The sequence below is a fragment of the Ahaetulla prasina genome, chromosome 11 (genome assembly GCF_028640845.1).
Source record: "Ahaetulla prasina isolate Xishuangbanna chromosome 11, ASM2864084v1, whole genome shotgun sequence".
NCBI lineage: Eukaryota > Metazoa > Chordata > Lepidosauria > Squamata > Colubridae > Ahaetulla > Ahaetulla prasina.
The window spans coordinates 616838-634807 of record NC_080549.1 but is presented as its reverse complement, the minus strand read 5'-3'; the positions used below and the strand labels follow the sequence as shown (position 1 = coordinate 634807).

At 57.2% G+C, this 17970-nt stretch overlaps 3 protein-coding genes and 1 long non-coding RNA gene across 16 annotated transcripts in view; 2 read left to right on the top strand and 2 right to left on the bottom strand.

Moving 5' to 3' along the window:
* The window catches only part of ZMYM3 (zinc finger MYM-type containing 3), a 36705-nt gene extending 30844 nt beyond the window's left edge, over positions 1–5861 (bottom strand). For 7 of the 12 annotated variants that reach the window (XR_009151864.1, XR_009151863.1, XR_009151865.1 and 4 more), the window contains exon 1: positions 2351–2500. The gene's annotated coding sequence lies outside the window, so the exon portion shown is untranslated. Of the gene's footprint in view, positions 1–38; positions 1572–2219; positions 2243–2350; positions 2501–2883; positions 2992–5617; positions 5761–5837 lie in introns of those variants that run through there. The other 5 variants (XM_058154652.1, XM_058154654.1, XM_058154650.1 and 2 more) reach the window with 5 other exon arrangements.
* Positions 5792–11909, top strand: NONO (non-POU domain containing octamer binding). 2 transcript variants are annotated; one of them, XM_058154668.1, is made up of 11 exons: positions 5792–5924; positions 6256–6403; positions 7293–7486; positions 8044–8345; positions 8874–8969; positions 9305–9501; positions 9593–9677; positions 9978–10080; positions 10175–10217; positions 10430–10539; positions 11028–11909. In XM_058154668.1, the coding sequence occupies exons 2-11, from the start codon at positions 6283–6285 to the stop codon at positions 11163–11165; spliced, it is 1389 nt and encodes a 462-aa protein (XP_058010651.1). In that variant the 5' UTR covers positions 5792–5924; positions 6256–6282; the 3' UTR covers positions 11166–11909. The 2 variants fall into 2 exon arrangements, with proteins under 2 accessions (XP_058010651.1, XP_058010650.1); XM_058154667.1 differs by lacking the exons at positions 5792–5924; positions 8874–8969.
* Positions 9589–12597, bottom strand: LOC131183910 (uncharacterized). The gene is made up of 3 exons (XR_009151867.1): positions 12380–12597; positions 11911–12276; positions 9589–9715 (listed from the first exon to the last, which is right to left on the bottom strand). It is a non-coding gene; the product is annotated as an uncharacterized LOC131183910 (long non-coding RNA).
* A 48-nt stretch (positions 12598–12645) lies between these two features.
* On the top strand, positions 12646–17026 carry ITGB1BP2 (integrin subunit beta 1 binding protein 2). The gene is made up of 11 exons (XM_058154669.1): positions 12646–12830; positions 13351–13400; positions 13751–13807; positions 14162–14301; positions 14595–14713; positions 15066–15121; positions 15332–15402; positions 15803–15905; positions 16254–16376; positions 16514–16576; positions 16805–17026. Exons 1-11 carry the CDS (start codon positions 12767–12769, stop codon positions 17024–17026), a joined length of 1068 nt encoding a protein of 355 aa, XP_058010652.1. The 5' UTR covers positions 12646–12766.
* Positions 17027–17970: the final 944 nt, after the last annotated feature.

Here is a 17970-nt window from a genome sequence, read left to right as displayed (position 1 = left end):
AAGCTGAGCTAAAAGGGGCACACAAGTCTATTGCTAACCTCAGACCATCCAACTCTTGCATTAGTAGCACTCAAAAAAGGCAAAACGTTTCTTGGGATAACCACGGGAGTGTTTAGCAAGCAACATAGCTATTCAAAGGGAGATTCTGGTTGCCGGTCTCTGGCGGATGGCGGCAGCCATAAGCGTCGGCTTACAGGACAGCTTGGAGGCCCTTTGCAGAGGGCTGCAGTGTCTGTCTGGCCCCGATTTGCAACGTGAGAGAGGGAACCTGCGTACAGGGCCAGCCTGGGCAGAATTAGAGGTATGTGGCCTTCCAGGCCTGAAGGTGCAGCAAACTTCCATGGCTTAATTTTCCTTTGTCTGGTAATGAAATCTGGCAAGTTCTGTCCTTCACTGGCCAATGATTTTCCTCAGGTGATGGAATACCGCGTGGAAGGGGGCCAGACCCTGGGAAGTGCCCATAACAACCTGCCTCAGCCCAGTCTCTGTTGGGCAAGGCAGAGCCACCCACTTGCCCGAGGGATGCAGCAGGACCTGGGTGGGGTGACCCACCCTACTTGTCCCTAGCATCTATCATGGTCTGGGGTGGGGGTGGGTTGGCTTGCCCTGCTTCTGGCCCCTCCTAAGCGGGCAGTTCCAATCAAGCTTGTCAGGGGAGAGAGTTTGCCCTGGGGCAAACCAACTGTGTTGCCCACAACCATCAAGGGATGTCACAGGTGATCCTGGGGTCAGGCACCATCACTATGCTGGTCCTATCCAGCTTCACGTTAAATCTCTATGCAGGTAAAGGAGATGTCGTCGGGCTTTTAACCGGTGCCCAGAGACTGTGAGGGTCTGAAAGGGGCAGTTGGAGTCTCAGCAACATGGCGTTACTATCAGTCTCTGATCTGCCTTGGACAAGCATCTATTACTCCACTGGAGGCCTCCTTTCTCCTGAAGGAGCAGGTGTGCAATCTGGAGAGTTCTCCTGGACTTGCGGTTCCAAAGAGAACAGCAGAGAGAGGATGTGGACAGCACAGCCTTTGGCCACCTGTAGTCAGTCCACAGTTACACCCTTCCCTTGACCAGGTAGTGCTGAGGATGGTGGTCTGTAATCCTGCCCCTTCTTTTTCTTAGGCTACTGCAATCTGCTTTCCGTGGGGCTGCCCTTGAAGGTAACTTGGAAGTGGCAGCTGCTCATTCATTGACTGGCCCCAGGCAGGCCCACCCCTATTTTAAGGGAGTTGTGCTGGTTGTTTAGGCTTCCATCTTAATGCAAGGGCCCGGTGGTTACTTATAAAGCCCCTTATGGCCTCCAGGACTGTCTTCTCCCCACACAATCTGTCTGGATCAAGAGAGGAGGCAGTAGCTTCCCATTCTCCCAGAGAAATCAAGAGGTCCAGCAGCCACAGCCTCCAAGGGCCGGCTAGCTCCCACCCTTTGGATCTTCCAGCAGCCTTGTTTGCAGAAGGCAAGGGGGAGGGGGGCATTTTTCATAGGATGTTTTCTTATAGGCTGCCGGCTGCCTTGAGTTTGACAGGCAGGCAACGCACTTTTTTCTAAAATACCGGCCCGCACCCCTCCCCCCTTTCCGGGTCTCCCCCCTTCAGATCGTCTTCTTCCATTCAGGAGCGGAGGGAGCCCCAGAGCAGGTCTTGCGGTTGCTATCCGCGAAGCCCAGCAGCCCCCCCCGCAGGCCAGCCCGGGACCCCCGCCTCCCCCTCGAGACAGAATCCGGCCTCCCCTCCCCCAGGGACCCCAAATCTTCCCGCCGCTTGAAGCCCCCCCGGCCCCTCCTCAACAGGCTTCTCGACGAGCCCTCCCCGAAGGGATCCCGCTTTGGGGCAGATGGGAGCGCGACCCCCGACCCCCGCCGACTTCCAAGACCCGAAGTCGCCTCGAACGGGGCGCACAGCGTCGTGCTAAGTCACGGGCTGCTAATCCCGGGGAAGCCCCTGCGGGAACGCTCGACGTTCCGGGCCTCCGCCATGCTCGCCCGCCCCGCCGGAGTCCTGGCGGGGCCTGCGGAACGCGCGGCTCCTCCTTGCGGGTGGGGGAGGAGAGACCCCCAGCAGATCCACCTCGGCGTCGGGGACCCCCCTGCAGGGTAGGCCGGCGAGAGCCGCCAGCCCGTCCAGGGAGGCCGTCCCGCGCCCCCTGCAGTGCAGGCCAGTCCCGCCCCGCGGCGACTCCGTCCCGGGGGTGGGGGGCAGGGCGCCCGGGGCACCTCCCGCCAGTACCTGCAGGATCCCTCCCGCCGGCGCGGACCCTCCCGCGCCCCTCCCCCGGGTCGTGGCCCCGCCCCTCCCGCGCCCCACCCCCTCCCCTCACGAGGTCCTGCGCCCCCGCCCCCCGCGGCGGTCGCCCTCACCTGCCGCTCCCCGTCCTCGCCACAACGCTCGCCCCGCCGCGCCCGTCCACGCCGCAGGCGCTGCCGGAGCCCCCGAGGAGCGTGTGGAGGCGGCTGCGGCGGTGGCCCCTTTAAATGGAGGCGCGCTCGGAGCTCTCCGCGCGCCGCAGCCCGAGCGAGGGGGAGGTCGGGGAGGCAGCCCATTGGTCGGCGTCCAGGCAGAGCCGCGCCCCGATTGGATGGCGGCTCCCGGGCCCTGGGCGCCGATTGGCTGCACCCTCACCGGAGCTCGCGAGACTGGCCGCGGCAGGCCGGCGACGCTCAAAACCCGGCACAGAGCTGCCCGCTCGCTCGGATCGAGCGGGCAAGGCGGAAAACCCGGAGCGGTAGAGCGTGGGGCGGAGTCGGGGGAAGGGCGAGCGGGTTGGGGGGGCGAAGGGGGTTCCTCCCGCCGCTTCTGCGCCCCCCCTCAGAACTGCCCCCCAAGTCCGAGGGGGCCGTGGGGAGAGGCGGCGCTGCCTCCAGCCCCCCCCGCCCCCAGGCGGTGCCCTCACCTCCTCCCTCCAGCAGGGAATCCCTCGGCGTTGGCGGCGGGCGGCGGGCGACGGCGAGGCAGCGAGGTGTGCACGGCTAGGGTGGGGCGGTCTCGGGCCAGTGGGGACCGCCCCCGGGACGGACGAGGGGCGCCTGGAGACCCCCGCCCCCTCCTCGCGCCGCCCCCTCCGCCCTCCGCAAGCCCAGGCACCCCCGCCAAGCGGCAGCCGGGCTCCCTCCCGCCGCCCCCTAAGCAGAACCTGCCCCTGCACCCCCGGGACCGCCCGGGCCCCCCTCGCCACTTGCGCAGTTGCCCCAAAGGGGGAGGGGGCGAGCCGGGGAGGAGGAAGGGGGGCAGAGGCAGCTGGTGCCGAAAGTCCCTCTTGCTGCAAGGCTTCCCCTTTGGGACAGGTAGGGAGGCCCTTGCCCGGGACCCCCTTGGATCTGGCATATGCCGATCTCAATGGGACTGGAACGCTCCCCCCCATAGGAAGCAAGGGGCAACAAGGAGGGAAGCCCTTGGCATAAACTCCCTGGTCCATTGCTGGACCCCCTCCCTGCCAGCATCGACTGAAGAGATCGGTGGGCAGCGGCAGGGTGTCCCTGGACACAGCCAGGGATCCCTGGGGCACTTGGCCTGTTCCTGGGGGGTTGGAAAGGCGTCATGCTTTGCCCTGGCACTCCCAATCCACCCAAACATTCCTCAAGCTTTCACAGAGGATTTATTTTTAAACTTATCAAGTGTGGCCACCACTGGGGGCTCCACAAGGCTTCTTAAAGGAAGACCCCCAGCGAGGAAGCCTTCATCCTGGAGCCTCTGCTGGAACCAATGCAGATGGCGTGCATGGGCTCTGTGCGCCCCAAAGAAAGCGCCCAAGGAATTGCTCCCAGTCACTGGGGGGTGGGGTGTTCACACGCCATGGTCAAGCAGGTCAATTGCAAGCCTGCTGCTTTGTTTATTTTAGCTTCGTTTGTTTTTTTATCTTTGACAATTTTATACAGGTTGCTTTTTTCTGGCTTCGGCTCGTGTGCATGCAGTGTGTTATGAATATGGGTTTAGTCAATAGGCAACGTGCACTGTAGGAACCAGCCACTGTTCTTGGATACCCCTCAATCACAGGGAGTGTACCCATCTGCCTTTGAGTTGCTTGAAAGGGAAGCAACATTATTTTGATTAGTGCCAATCTTAGCTGGGCAGCAATGACAGAGGCTTGTCCTTGCTTGGTCACTCCTCACATGGGCTGCGACTTTGTTTCCCAACCTGCATTTTTCTCTGAAAAGACAGCAGTGGCAGGCCACTTTCAGTTCTGCACAGCTTGACCTGGGCTGGGGCCAACATCAGAAAGTGCCACTTCTTCCCCAGGCCAACATGCAGAGACCTGGCAGACCCATCCCAGGTCTGTGATTCTCTGTGATGCCCCAAGCAGGCAGCTCCCTGGGGAAGAGGCAGCCGTTGAGGGGCACTCCTTGGAATCAAGCTGGAGGGTGCTTCAGAGAGGCTTTTTCCTGGTTGCCAAGAGGGCAGGGGGAAGACCGGCTGGCCCGCCCCCCCTCACTGGACCGCTGCAGAGTCCTGCGCTCTGCACTGGCCCCTCCCCCATTTGTCCTGGCAGCCCCTCCGGAGGAAATTATGGCCTGGATGAACCAAGCTGCCTTGGTGGGCGGAGCGGGAAGTCCTGGCTTTGCTGCCAGAAAGGCTAAGCTGGCTGGGAAGCTGGAGAACGCCTGCCCGTTCTCATGTGCCCATCTTGCACCGGGAGCAGCTCCACCCGAAAACATGTCTCGGCAGTCCTCCAGCCTTCCTCCACCAATCTGAGTGCACAAGCTAGGAATGGCATTTCTGAGATCCAAGTGTGAACAACTGCGGAGCACACAATTGCCACCTCCCCCACCCGCTTCTGGGCTTCTTCTCTGCCAGCCTCCTGCTGCAACAGCCTCCAGGCACATGGTATTTCCTGCTGCTGCTGCTGCTGCTTTCCTGCAGCAAGTGAATCCGGGTGCTGGATGTAGAGGGTTGAGTATGACCTCTCAGCTTTGTCGTGTCCCCCCACCGAAACTTTGCAAGGCCTATCACCTATAAAGCTTCACAATCGCAATGGGCTTTGTGATCCCAACCATCCACCTGCAGTCTAGCTTTGTTGCCTTCCCTTCCTCCTGAACACGAGTTCAATTCAAATGACACATACACACCTCTTGGTGGGATGGTTGGAAAAAGGCTGGCCTGCATTCTGGCCAGCTGGGTTTCCTTTGAGCACAGCAGGGCACCCTTAGAAGAGGATGCCAGAGCAAAATTGCGCTTCTCCCCTTCCCCTCTCAACAGCTGGAAACAACTGCAATCGCCCACTCCAGCAACCCCGCCTAGAATTTTGCTGCAACAGCCTAGAAATCTTAGTTGAGACCTTTAAGGGAAAAAGGTGGGGGGATCCTAAAGGTTTAGGATCATGCTACGCGGCTTTTCCTAACCCCCCTCCCCCCAAGACACTGGCTACAAGTTGGATAGGGAGCAAAATTCTGCGCGAGATTTGCATGTGCTTGAATAAGTATTAGTCCCGACCCGCTCGCGCTCTAACCGGCCCAGAAAACGGCCTTGCCCTAGCGCCCCCGCCGGCAGACCGCTATGCCTTGCTCCGCCCGCGGTCCCTTTAAGAAGCGGCACGCTTCCTTGTGCGCCTGCGCGGACCTCGCGGGGCCTCACGTCACTCGCTCTTCGCCCCCTCCCTTTTCCTGCCCCTTTGTCCCTTTTTCACCACTCACTCAAACATGACTGGAAAGCGCCTCGAGTGCCGATTGGCTAGGCTTTGCGCGGGCCGGGGGAGCAGAGAGCCGGACCAATCGGAGGCCCCACGACTCCCTCGGTTTGACTTCGTCTTTAGATCGGCAAGCATGGGGGCCACTTAGCGGAAGCATTGAAGCGGCCTTTCAGCCAATTGGGCCCGCCGAAACGCGACAGGGGCGGGACGGGGCCAGCACGCACCAGAGAACGGTTTCCGGCCTCGCGCGCCCCCATTTTTTCCTTCTTCCTTTACCTCCCCCCCCCCGCCTTCTCGTCGGCTCGCCTGAGGTGAGGAGGCCGCGGGAGGCTCGGCGGCGAGACCGGGCGGGCGTCGCGAAGCGCCTCTTCCGGCGGAGGGGGGAGCTCGAGGCGGCGAGAGCGAGCCCGGCCCTGCCTCGCTCCCTTCGGCCGGCTTCTGGGAAGCTCGACGGGGCCCGGAGGCTCCCCGGGGAGCGTGGGGACGGCGGCGTTGGAACGCTCTCGCCTCCGCCGGCCGCGATCGCGGAGCGCGCTGGGAATTGTAGTCCGCCGGAGGCCCCCGGGGGGGAGCGGCGGTGTGTGTGTGTGTTGCGGGGAGGCGGCCCAACCATCTGTCCCTCTCTCGGCTTCTCTCCCGCAGGGAGCCGGCCCTCCGCCCCGGCCAAGCATGCAGGGCAGCAAGGGCTTCGCCATGGAGAAGCAGAATCACACCCCGCGGAAGCCGCCGCAGCACCACCAGCCGCAGCAACAGGCCGCCCCCGCCAACGGGCAGCAGGTCAACAGCCAGAGTGAGTGGCCGGGGCGGCCTCGGGGAGCGCTCGTGGACGGGCCAGCCGGCGGGCCCTTCGCAGGGAAGGCGGCTTGGCAGCCCGTGTGGAGCAGCCGCGCCATTTGGGTCTGAGCTGCGGGAAGAAAAGAGCGTCGCCGGCAGCATCTCTGCAGTCGAAGCTGGCTCTGCCCGGGGCGCCCGAGAGGCCCAATGCAGCTTCGATCTATTTCCCTTCGCTTCCCACCCCAACAAGAAACATGGACGTCCGATTGGGAATTGGTTTCTTGCAGGCAGAGTTTCGCTCCTCTTCATTAACCCAGCCTAGATTAGCTAGGCTGACAGAATCGGGGCTCTTCTTGCTGGCTGCAAAAAGAAATCAAACTCTACCGTCTGCAGCGTTATTTAAAGAGGGAAGCCTGAAACTTCTCTGGATGATGCTGCAAGTTATAATCACTGTTAAAACAGTTGCTTTCTCACATTTTAGGTTTGGAATATAGACTCCTTAAAGCTTTTAGTAAATCTGGTGTTGGCTCTTCAGATTAATTTTCGAGTCACGTAATGTGTTAGCTAGTTTTTAAGCAATTTTATTATTAACACCTGGCCTTCCTTCAGTGGAGAGCTGAAAAGCTTTCCCACCCACATCCCCTTAAATACAAGGTAGCTGCTCCAGACCTGACCTTGCAGTTGTGGTCTGCATTTGTGATCTTCTAATTAATAAGATGAAGGTTGCAGTGGGAATTATCCTTCTGGTTGCATGGAGAGGCAGGCATGGATCATTTGGGTGGCTGTTTCCTGTGGCTGTAAGCTGGAGGTGCTGTTAGTGTCCAGATCATGATATTCTGGAGTATGTTAATAGTCACCATTTGTTCCCAGTTTTGTAGAATGAATTTATATCTCCTTCCCCTCAGATGAAGGCCTGACGATTGACTTGAAGAATTTCCGAAAACCTGGGGAAAAGACCTTCACCCAAAGGAGTCGCCTCTTTGTGGGAAACCTGCCACCTGATATCACTGAGGAAGAGATGAGAAAGATGTTTGAAAAGTATGGAAAAGCTGGTGAAGTCTTCATTCACAAGGACAAAGGCTTTGGCTTCATCAGGCTGGTGAGTGACCAGAGCCATTGCGTGTCCCGGGGTTTGGGGTGAGCTAACCTGACTGAGTTTGAAGAGCATAACTATTATTCTTTGAGCAGCATACAACCACATGTCGTATTTTGGATACAAGCAATTTTCAGGCTGTCGGCCCTCCAGAAGGTATTTATCGCCTCTGTTGCTGTCATTGATTGCAACTGTCCCTGTACAAAAGAGAGCTGAAAACACTGGCAAATAGTCTTGGCAGTCTTGCTGCTTGGGTCTTCTTTCCTGTGGGAGCCAGGCATACATTGGGGCTTTTTCTGTGGCTGGTTAAAGTGGAATCTTACATATTTAATTTATACCTTACTTCAGAGGTCTTCAGACTTGGCATCTAAGACTTGTGGACTTCAGCTCCTAGAATTCTCACAAGTCTTAAAGCTGCCAAGTTGGAAGACCTCTGCCTTACTTTAATCCAACTGATAACTGTTATTTGGGCTACAATACTAATACTCTTGAAACCATCATAGTGCAGTTCTTCCCAGAAGCACTTTTCATTTAGTCTGCCCACATGTCTGTCTTGCCCTCAGGAAACCCGGACCCTGGCTGAGATTGCAAAGGTGGAGCTGGACAACATGCCTCTGCGTGGGAAGCAGCTGCGTGTGCGCTTTGCTTGCCACAGCGCGTCGCTGACTGTCAGGAACCTGCCACAGTTTGTGTCTAATGAGCTCCTGGAAGAAGCTTTTTCCATGTTTGGCCAAGTCGAGAGGGCTGTGGTCATTGTGGACGACAGAGGCCGGCCTTCCGGAAAAGGCATTGTGGAGTTTTCGGGAAAACCAGCTGCCAGAAAAGCCCTGGACAGATGCAGTGAGGGGTCCTTCTTGCTGACTACGTAAGCACAGGCGGGGGACCCTCTGGTCAGTTGGGTGGGCTTGCAGCTAGAAGCCTGATCTTCTCTGTTTGTGTTCATAGTCATAAATGGGGGGACTGTGCAACTTTGGTGGTCCCTGTTGGTGAATAATCGGTGAGTAAGGCTAACAAGCGGAGAGAATATGCACAGATACTCGTTTTTGAAAGACGTTGCAACCTAGGTTATATGGATATGCTCAGATCAGCTACCTAGAAAGCTGATTCCTCCTTCCACACATCCGAGTGTGGGAGGTACTGCTTCTGAGATAAGCCACTGAGGAGCTGAAGAGAATGGTTGCCAGAGCAGGATCTTACTGGGTAACTTGGTGCTTCAATCCAGATAATTGACTTTGTGTTGGTTGACCCTATGGCTTCAAGAAGCGCCAGTTGCTAACTGTCAAAGACCCTTCATTCTGAAAAGGGAATTAAGGGAAACTTTGATACTAAAGGCTGTTAGTAACTTTCTGGTTTTAGCCCCTGAGATTGCCCTGCTCTCAAACGTTTTTTCAAGGTTCCCTCGGCCTGTGACAGTGGAGCCCATGGACCAGTATGATGATGAGGAAGGATTGCCGGAAAAGCTGGTCATCAAAAACCAGCAATATCACAAGTAGGTGCTGGAGACATTCCAAGTGGCACCTTTATGATGGAAGCATCTGTTCTTAAAAAGGGAAATCCCTTTGGGCTAGGCTTATGTTTGTCATAGCAGATGTGAAAATTGAATTATTGTCCTCTGCATCCACAGTGCAGTTGGGGTGCCTTTAGTTGGTGATTTTGGCAGGTTGGATGCTCTGGAGCTGCCAGCTCTACTAATTCCACAGGTGACGGCTGAGAGGGCCGCTAGATTCTTCCTCTCAGCATTTCCAGCCTTCCTCCCAGCCCATTGCCTTTCGCTCATGGTTTGCAGTTCCTGAGTGAGTGGTTCTCTGCCTTCTGCCCCCGCAGGGAGCGTGAGCAGCCTCCCCGCTTTGCACAGCCCGGCTCCTTTGAGTATGAGTATGCCATGCGCTGGAAGGCCTTAATCGAAATGGAGAAGCAGCAACAAGACCAAGTGGACCGCAACATTAAGGAGGCCCGGGAGAAGCTGGAGATGGAGATGGAGGCGGCTCGTCATGAGCATCAGGTCATGCTCATGCGTCAAGGTGGGTGCTGGAATTTATTGGTACTGACTGTGGGTGTCGCTTCTGGCAGCCCTGCCTGGATACCAAACTGCCCTCCTGCTTCTCCTTCCAGATTTGATGAGGCGCCAGGAGGAGCTCAGGCGCATGGAGGAGCTGCACAACCAAGAGGTGCAGAAGCGCAAACAGCTGGAACTCAGGTGAGCAGCGGATTGATGAAGGCAGCTCCGGTACAGATCTTGGAATAAATGATAAAAGGTTGAAAACTGATTTGTAAAGAGAGCTGAAAAACATTCATTCCTTAGCCAGGGAAACTTCCCAAGGAGCCCTTGGCTCCAATCTCCCAGCTAAGTGATCTCTTGATTAATTGATGCCCCCCCACCTGATCCTTGGGGGGGGGGGCTTAGTGGATGCAGCCTGCAAAGCTGAGACGCGGCCAAGGGGCCCAATCCTTGGGGAAGCTGCTGAAGCAGGGAGACCAGTCCGGGCTTCTCTGGCAGGCAAGAAGAGGAGCGCCGGCGCCGGGAGGAGGAGATGAGGCGACAGCAGGAGGAGATGATGAGGCGGCAGCAAGAGGGGTTCAAGGGCGCCTTCCCTGATGCGGTAAGGGGACTGATGGGCAGAAGCAGGAGAGAGCCGGCAGCGGCACCTGACTTCAGAGACATCCGGTCATCTTGGGCTTGTCTGTCTGTTTCAGAGAGAGCCTCCCGATATGCGAATGGGGCAGATGGGGATGGGAGGTAAGTGGCAGAGATGCTCTCACACACACACACGGCTGAGAGAGACTGTTCTTTTGGCTCCGGGCACTGGCTGCTGGTCAGGGTCTCTGCCTGTAGCTGAGCTGGGGCCGGGCTTGAGGAGACAGCTCATGGATCACGGGTTGCGGTGGTGGATTCTGAAGGGGCAGGTGGCTGAGCTGTGTCTCAGGAGGGGTCCCTGCTTTGCCTTTCAGGTGCAATAGGAATGAACAACAGGGGGGCCATGGGGGGCACTAGTGTCCCTGCGGGACCTCCGCCTGCGACTGGCCCTGGACCAATGATTCCTGATGGAGCCATGGGAATGGTGAGGTCAACCAAGCTCTTGTCCTTGGGGGGAGGGGAGGAGAGCCAAGATGGGACAGTATTATCATGATTACTTGTATTTCTATTCAAATTAACATTTCTTAGCTACGGGGAGGTGGGGCGGTGGCTAGCTGCGGCAACATTCAACGCAAGGTCCATTTGGTAGTTTTTATTTCTTAAGGACATTCACTGGCTTTGGGATCCTTGCTTTTTGTTTCGACAAACTTGAGGGCTGGCAGCATAAACATCCGAGGCTTGGAGGTTGTAGGATCTCTTTCAGGAGCTGCTACTCTTGTGTGATGGGTTCTAGGATCCCAGCTGGGTTTTCTGTCTTTGAGACCCTTTGAAAACAGTGCTTCCCCTGGGCTTAGACCTGCCTGTGAGCCCCCTTGTGGGTCTTTGTAAAGGAAGAAAGAACCCCCCCCCCAACTTGGATCTCTGGGCCTCTGATTGTTTTTGACCAAAATCTTTCCTTTCTTTCTGCACAAGACCCCTCCACCACCAGCCGATCGCTTCGGACAGAGCGGGGCCATGGAAGGCCTGGGCACCATGGGAGGAAGCACGCCGGGATTCAACCGGGGGGCTCCTGGGGGAGATTTTGGCCCTAACAAGCGTCGCCGGTACTAAGAGGAAAGGGTCCAGTGCCTGGCTCTCCTCTCAAGAAGACCCCTAGCTCTTTCTTGAGCCCCAGGAGTTTGGCCAAGGCAAGAAGCATCTGGTCACGTTTCTAAACGGTGCAGCTGACACCAGGAGGTCGCATTCCTGCAAACACGCAATGTGAACATGGATCCCAGGAAGCTTCAGTAGCTGTGTAGTGTATGGGCCGAGCTAGGACCCCTGGCCCTTTTCCTTCCCATCCCCAAGCCCCTCGCCACAGGCTGTCCTTGGAAGCCACCAGCTCTCCCCCAGGCCTCGGAAATGCCCTTCCAAGCCCTGGGGCAAGGCCCGTGGTTCTGTACGTGGCTCCAGCCACAAATGGCAGATCATGTAGGGGGAGGGGGGAATAGTTTTTTTAAACTTGTAGCTTTTTATTTTTTTCCTCTGGACCATTTTTTTCTTTCCTGTAGTTTTCTGGGGCAGCCAAGAGGGCTCGATAGTGGTGATGGTTCTGGGATGAATTATTCAGTGTTGTACCATTCTTTCTTTTTTATTGGTAGAAAAGTACAATCTATTGGACATAGTAAAACACAAAAGAGTTTCCTGTTAAAAAAACTCAGCTGAAACAATTGTTTGTATAACCCTAACTTTACCCGTCTTGTGTAGAAGTAAATGTGTGAACCTGAGCTGTAATCGTCTACTAACAGGTTGAGTTTGTCTCAAGATTGTTACAGGAATGCATTATTATTAAAAAGGGATTTTAAGACTTTTTCACCTTGTGTCCATCTGTGATGTCTCCTGGGTTCTGGTTACTGGACAGGAAATCTGGGCAGGCTGTTCCTCCTGCCAAGGAGGGTCTCGGCCTGGGTGACCCTCGGCCTCTTCCTGCTGCTGGGTGATCGGCCATTCCTTGAGCTGTGCACCTCCGAATTCCAGGGTATCAGGCGGCTGGGAATTCTGGGTGTTGCTAACCTAACACATTTGGGAAACCGCTTTAACAGACCAGCAGCCATGTGAGCCAAGAGGTGCAGGGACTGAGCTGGGTAGCTCAGAGTTGCTTGCTTTCTGGGAAAATAGCCGTGCAGCCATTTGTCTGGAATCCCTTAGAGGAGATGTCTGTGGAGCCCCCTATAAACGGGAACTGGAGGAAAGGGGGGGGGCGGTCAAGACATGGAAGAAGAGGCTGGCTCAGCCCTCCCCTCTGGACAAAGGATTGGCAGGGGATCTGCCCTTTCAGGCGATACCTGGGTGTGCTGGGGATCTCAATGGCAGCTTTTTTTCTTCCTCTGTGGGGCTGCCGGTTTGCTGCTTCTCTTCCTGTTTGTCATTGGGATGATAGGAGGGGGGACTCAATCAGGCAAGGGAAACGAGTAGCCCCACATCTGAGCAGAAGCGACAGCCAGAGGCAGCCCCAGGAGCTTCTGTTCTTGGCTGGCAGCTGAACCTCAGGCAGAGAGCAGAGGGGAGCCCTCCAGCCCGCCCGCCCCTCCCTCGTGATCAGGAGTGGTGGAGCAGCTGTTGCCCTTTTCTGGGCTGCCTCAGGCCCCTTTTGAGGCCCTTGCTACTAAAGATAGTTGAGCCTCCTGGACTTGTAGCCGCCTGGCCGGAAAGGCTCCCTCCCAGACTCTGAGATGGCCTTGCTGTGCTACAGGAAAGGCTGCGGGCAGAGCTTTGACCCCGAGAGGAACAGCCAGGGTAGGTGGGCAGGGAGGGTGGCCGGCACAGGAGTGGCTGCAGCCGAGGACTTGCAGCTGAACAGAGGGCCTTGCCTGTGCGGATGCACACGGCGCGCGCGGGGGGGGGGGGGGGAATACACACGTGGAGAGCTCCCTTTCTCCTGACTTGTGCCTGCCTGGCAGTTCCACTGGTGCTGATGTTTTGAAAGGGGAGGGGTTAGAGGGAACAAATCCCCATGCAGGGGAGTGGGCTCTATAAGGGGAAGGAGCTGCAGCCTTGCTGAAAACCTTGGCCAGTGGGTGGCACATTCCGGGAGCTACAACCCCACAACTGGGAGGGGCCACAGCAGTGCTTCCTCCCCCCCTCTGCCTTTGACCTGGGAATTGATCAGGAGTACCAGTCCTGGAGAAGAGAAGAGCCAGAGAACTTGTCTTTCCACCCAAGAACAGTCTGGAAATGGACAGGATGTGTGTGGAGGGTGTGGGGGCAAATGAAACTGCTTGCTAAAAGAAAACTTTCCTTCCTTCCTTCCTCTCAGATGCCTGCCTCTACCACCCAGGGTTCCCCATCTTCCATGATGCCTTGAAGGTGAGGAGTCCAATGGCAGAGGCCAGGTGGTGTTTCCCTGCAGTCAGCCATGGACAGAACTGCAGCAATGGGGCAGGGAGGGTCCAGGAGGATGAGGGCCATCGTACAGGTTGATGTCCCCATTGAGTGTAGGAACTGCTGCTCTCTCCCCCTCCCTCCACATCAAGGCACTTGTTCTTTCCTTATTGCTCCTGCCCTCGCCTACTCCCAAGCAGGAAGGCAGTGTGTAGACAGGATAGCAACACATCTGGTGCCAGCGCTGTTCCCCCCCCCATCAGCAAGTGGGGGATGCAGCATGTTTGGGGGCTGCTGGGCTTGGAGGAGGGAGCGCTTACTCTTGGTTCTTCTAGGGCTGGTCTTGTTGCAAGAAACGGACGACCGACTTCTCCGAATTCCTCTCCATAAAGGTAGGTGATGCTTAGGAACCACGGGGTGGCGGGTACCCGTCCTGTCAGCACATCTGCCCCAGGCACTGACGGATGAGAGTTGGCACAGCTCTGACCCTCATAGCTTCTGCTGCATAGGCCCAGTTGCCTTTTTTAGCCATTCTGTTTTCTTTCCCCAAACATCACAGCCATACCTATCTGGGAAAGGTGGGTGGGCGTTGGTGGGGAGGGAGGGTTCCGTTGCCATCCAAACTCAGGGCTCAGTTCAGTGTCTCCCTTGCAAACTGCATGCTCCATGCAAGGAAAAGGCGTCTTTTGTAAAGCGGGCAGACTAGACTGGCGCTTGACAAAACTAAGAACCATTTCTCTTCAAAGGGCTGCACGAAAGGCTACCACAGCCATGAGAAGCCTCCGGAGCCAGAGGAGGCCTCGGCCCAGCCCAAGGCCAAGCCATGCAGCGCAGACCTGGTTCCGGAGCCAAAGTCCGCTGAGGTGCTGCAGCGGGAGAGGCCCAGGTGAGGAGAGGCGTGATAAGGATGCTCCCAGAGGTCACAAGCATGACGGTGCCGACAGCTTTGGGCTGGGGCTGGGAAGCAGCAGAGATCTCCTTTGTGTTTTACAGGTATACTTCCTCTGCATGAGGAGGTTCCATTTATCTGCTTCCCTTCCCAACCCTATCAGTGAATTATGCACCGTAAGCAGGAACCAGTCCATGGGCCGGGCCCAGCAGGAGTTATACCCCTTTTGGCCAAACTTAATGTAAACTGGCTCCTCAGTGCCCACATCCTGCCCTCTCTTTCACCTCCAGTTCCGACGAGCCCAAGCAGCCGTTGATGGTGAAGGTGGCCCAGGCACTGCAGCAAGTCCTGGAGAAGCTGGACATATCCACGGCCACACAGCCTGCCCCGCACGGCTTGCCCAGCCTCGGTAGGAAACACTGTGGGGCTTGCTGGGGGAAAGAGGAAGCCAGAGCGAAGCGGGGCAGCTGAACTGCTAAGTGGCCACTGCGTTCCCAGCTGCCTAGGGACGCCACAGGTGGCCCCACTGTGCCTCTGTGTGGTCCTGGGAGGCTGTGGCGGGAGTCAGCTGAGAACGCTGGAAGCTGCAGCCCTCCAAACCTGGCTTGGGGAAGGTCCTGAGCCTCTTGGCAGTCGGTAGAGGCTGTCAAGAAGGATAGGCTCCCTTGCAAGCAGATGCACTTGATCCTGGGGGCAGCTGCAGTTCTGTGCTTCAGCAGAGTTGCAAGACTCCAAATTGCTCTTTTCTGGATGTCTCTTAGGGGTCAGCTCAGAGACGAGCACCAGCACAGCCTGCAAAAATGCTGGCTGCCAAGCGGTGAGTTGCCATTGGGCTGCTTGGCTTCTAACATTCCCCTTAGACCCAATTAAGAGCCCAGCCTTGGCTGGTCGGGAAACAATCTGCCTCCCCAGTACAGAACAGTGCTGGTCAAGAAGAGGGAGGGAAGGAAGCAGTTCTGGGATGGCCTCTTCCTGCCCACTGCAGAGGAAGTATACCTTCCTTTCTCCTGCCCACCTCCTCTTTCAGACTTTCCAGGGGGAGGACAGCAAGATGGAGACCTGCTTGTTCCACCCAGGAGTGCCCGTCTTCCATGAGGGGTAAGCATCCCGAGCAACTAGGATGCCCTTCCTCCCCAAAGTTCCTGCCTTCAGCTGTGATGCCCATGGTGGGGGATTGTCTGCCATGGGACCCGGCCTCTTCCATCCCCCTCCTGCCCTCCACGTTTGCTCCTCTGGGGCTGCTGATTCACACAAGCCAGGCCCCTCCAGCTGTGCTCCCCCCTCCCCAAGAGCTGCCTGTGACTCCCGGGGGGCACAAGAGGCATATGAGGCTGCCTGCAGTTCTTGTCCTCTTAATTGCTGTTGTTGAATGGATGTTTCACCAGCTTGTTGTGACCCATCTGGAACTGGGGGGTGGGGAATTCCTATTCTAATTATCCAAAGAAATATCTGCCCAAGCTCTCTGCTTGTCTCCCCCCTCCGGCTGGGATCCATCCAGCATGAAATACTGGAGCTGCTGCAGAATCAAAACCACAGATTTTGCCGCATTCCTGGAGCAGAAGGGCTGCAACAGAGGGAAGCACACCTGGGTGATGAGGCAGGTGAGGATCTTCTGCCCAATGCCCGCCCTGTCTGTGGCCTGGACTGCAGCCGGAGGGAAGTGGGAGGCCGCTCTGTCCAGACAGCAAGGGATTGGACCAGCCTTGCTGGTTGCGGCTGGTTGAGTATGGGCTTTAAATGGAGGGGGGAGGGAGCTTGCCACGGGAAACCCCTCCTGCAGCTTAGGAGGGAAATGGGCTGATGCCTCCCTGTCCCGTTTGGGGTCCCTGCTTTTCTGCCAGCTGGGGGTCCTGCAAGGCTGCAGTCCGGAAGGCCTGTCCTCCAAATTTGGGTTCCCTGCATAAGAGGGGGCAGGAAAGTTGACCGGCTGTTTTTCTATGGCCACCCAGGAGGACAAGAAGCTGGTCTCTTGTCGGAAGGACTGGCACCAAACCAGCAGCCAAGTGGTGGTGACCCTCTATGCCAGGACCCCCCTGCCTCACCTCAGCTCCATCAAAGCCAACCGCACTGGGGTAAGGAAGCAGGGCTGTGGGGGGGGAGGATTGAGGCCGAGCTGCTTCTCAGAGGCGACCTGTTGGCGCTGCGACCAACCTCCACCTTGCAGGACCGGGCAGACTTGGGGCTCAGGAGGCTTCCTCTTGTTTTGCAGTTGGACATCCGGGTAGCCTTTGAAAGGGAGAAGTTCTTCCAGGCCCAGCTGGATCTCTGGGGGGTATGTCTGGCTTGCGTGGCTGGCTTTTTTCTTCTCAGACCCCTCCCCCCACCCTCGGACTCCAAATGATACCTTCCTTCCATCACTGTCCATGAAAAGGCTGGGAGGGAGGAGAGAGACCCCCCCCCCGTTTGTGAGGCTCCAGGGCACCTTCCTGCCCTTATAGTGCCAGGACAGCCACTGCAGGCATTGGGGGGACTGGTCTTCCTGCTGGCTTTCTCCTTCCAGGTCATCAACGTGGAGAAGAGCTTCGCCAGCCTGTTGCCTTCCAAGGTGGAAATCGCCCTGAAGAAAGCAAGCCCCGTTGCTTGGGCTAGGCTGGAGCAGCCGCAGAGCCAAGCTGAGGCCCTTCAGCCACCGCCTCAAGAGGAGGCCACCCCAGGCAGCTCTCTGGAAGTCCCCCTGGAGGAGTCAGATGACAGCCTGGGCTGGTCTGAGGACGAGGACTGAGGTGGCAGCTGAGCCAGGCTCAGGAGCAGGAGGGGGCCGGGCTGGCTCTGGGGCTGCAGGGGGGCAACGCACCTCGGAGCGTTTCACCCCTGCAGGAGGGGCCCTGTCTTCTCTTGAAATAAAAGCAACTTCTTTCAAATGGGAGGAAGTCAGAGGCCTCTGGCCAGTGAGTGCTCATGAGTGGCTTGTCTATATATGTGTGTGCGCGTGTGTCTGTGTGGAGGGAGGTAGATGCTGTGCAGACCCTCCCTCCTGTCTTTGCAAGAGCTTTGTGCAGCCATGCTCTTGATCTTTCCCAGTACTGGTGATGACTGGGATGACTGGGACTGCAGCCAGCCATGAGCTGCTCTGCCATGTGCTAGCCACAAAAGCTGTTGGTCTCTATGTGTGCAGTAGCCAGGTAGGAAAGGAACGCTTCCTCATCCTTTGGGCATCCAGGTATGCCAAGCATGAGAACGGCATTAACCCAAGAAACCAGAATAATTCTGGTGGTTGTTTTTCAGACAAACATGTCTTCTGAAAAGGCAGAAGCACCCTGAAAGATGGACGCCCTTCTCTCCAAGCAGGGAAAGAAGAGGCTCAGCTGGAAATCGGCAGAGTTCCTCATCTTTGCAGGAATCGATCGCCTGCTGCTTGGATACTGCTTGGGTTGCTTAGAAACCCAGCCTCAGAGACTGCCACCACCTCCTAGGGCAACAGGGCCAGGGTTTCTGCTACCTGCGCAGACGCCCTCTGGGTGGTTTAGCCAGGGGGGAGCTCCTTGTGCGAGGATGGCCCAGTTGTCCCTGCTGCAAGGCAACGCAAAGCCTGCCTGCAATGCTGCTCTGCTTGCAGGAGGGCGGGTCTACCACTGGGCATTGGCACCGCGGGCAAATGCAGCCTCCCGGCGGCTCCCGCGGAAGTCGTTTTCTTGGCAAGGTCTGTTGGAATTTAAGCCGACCTTC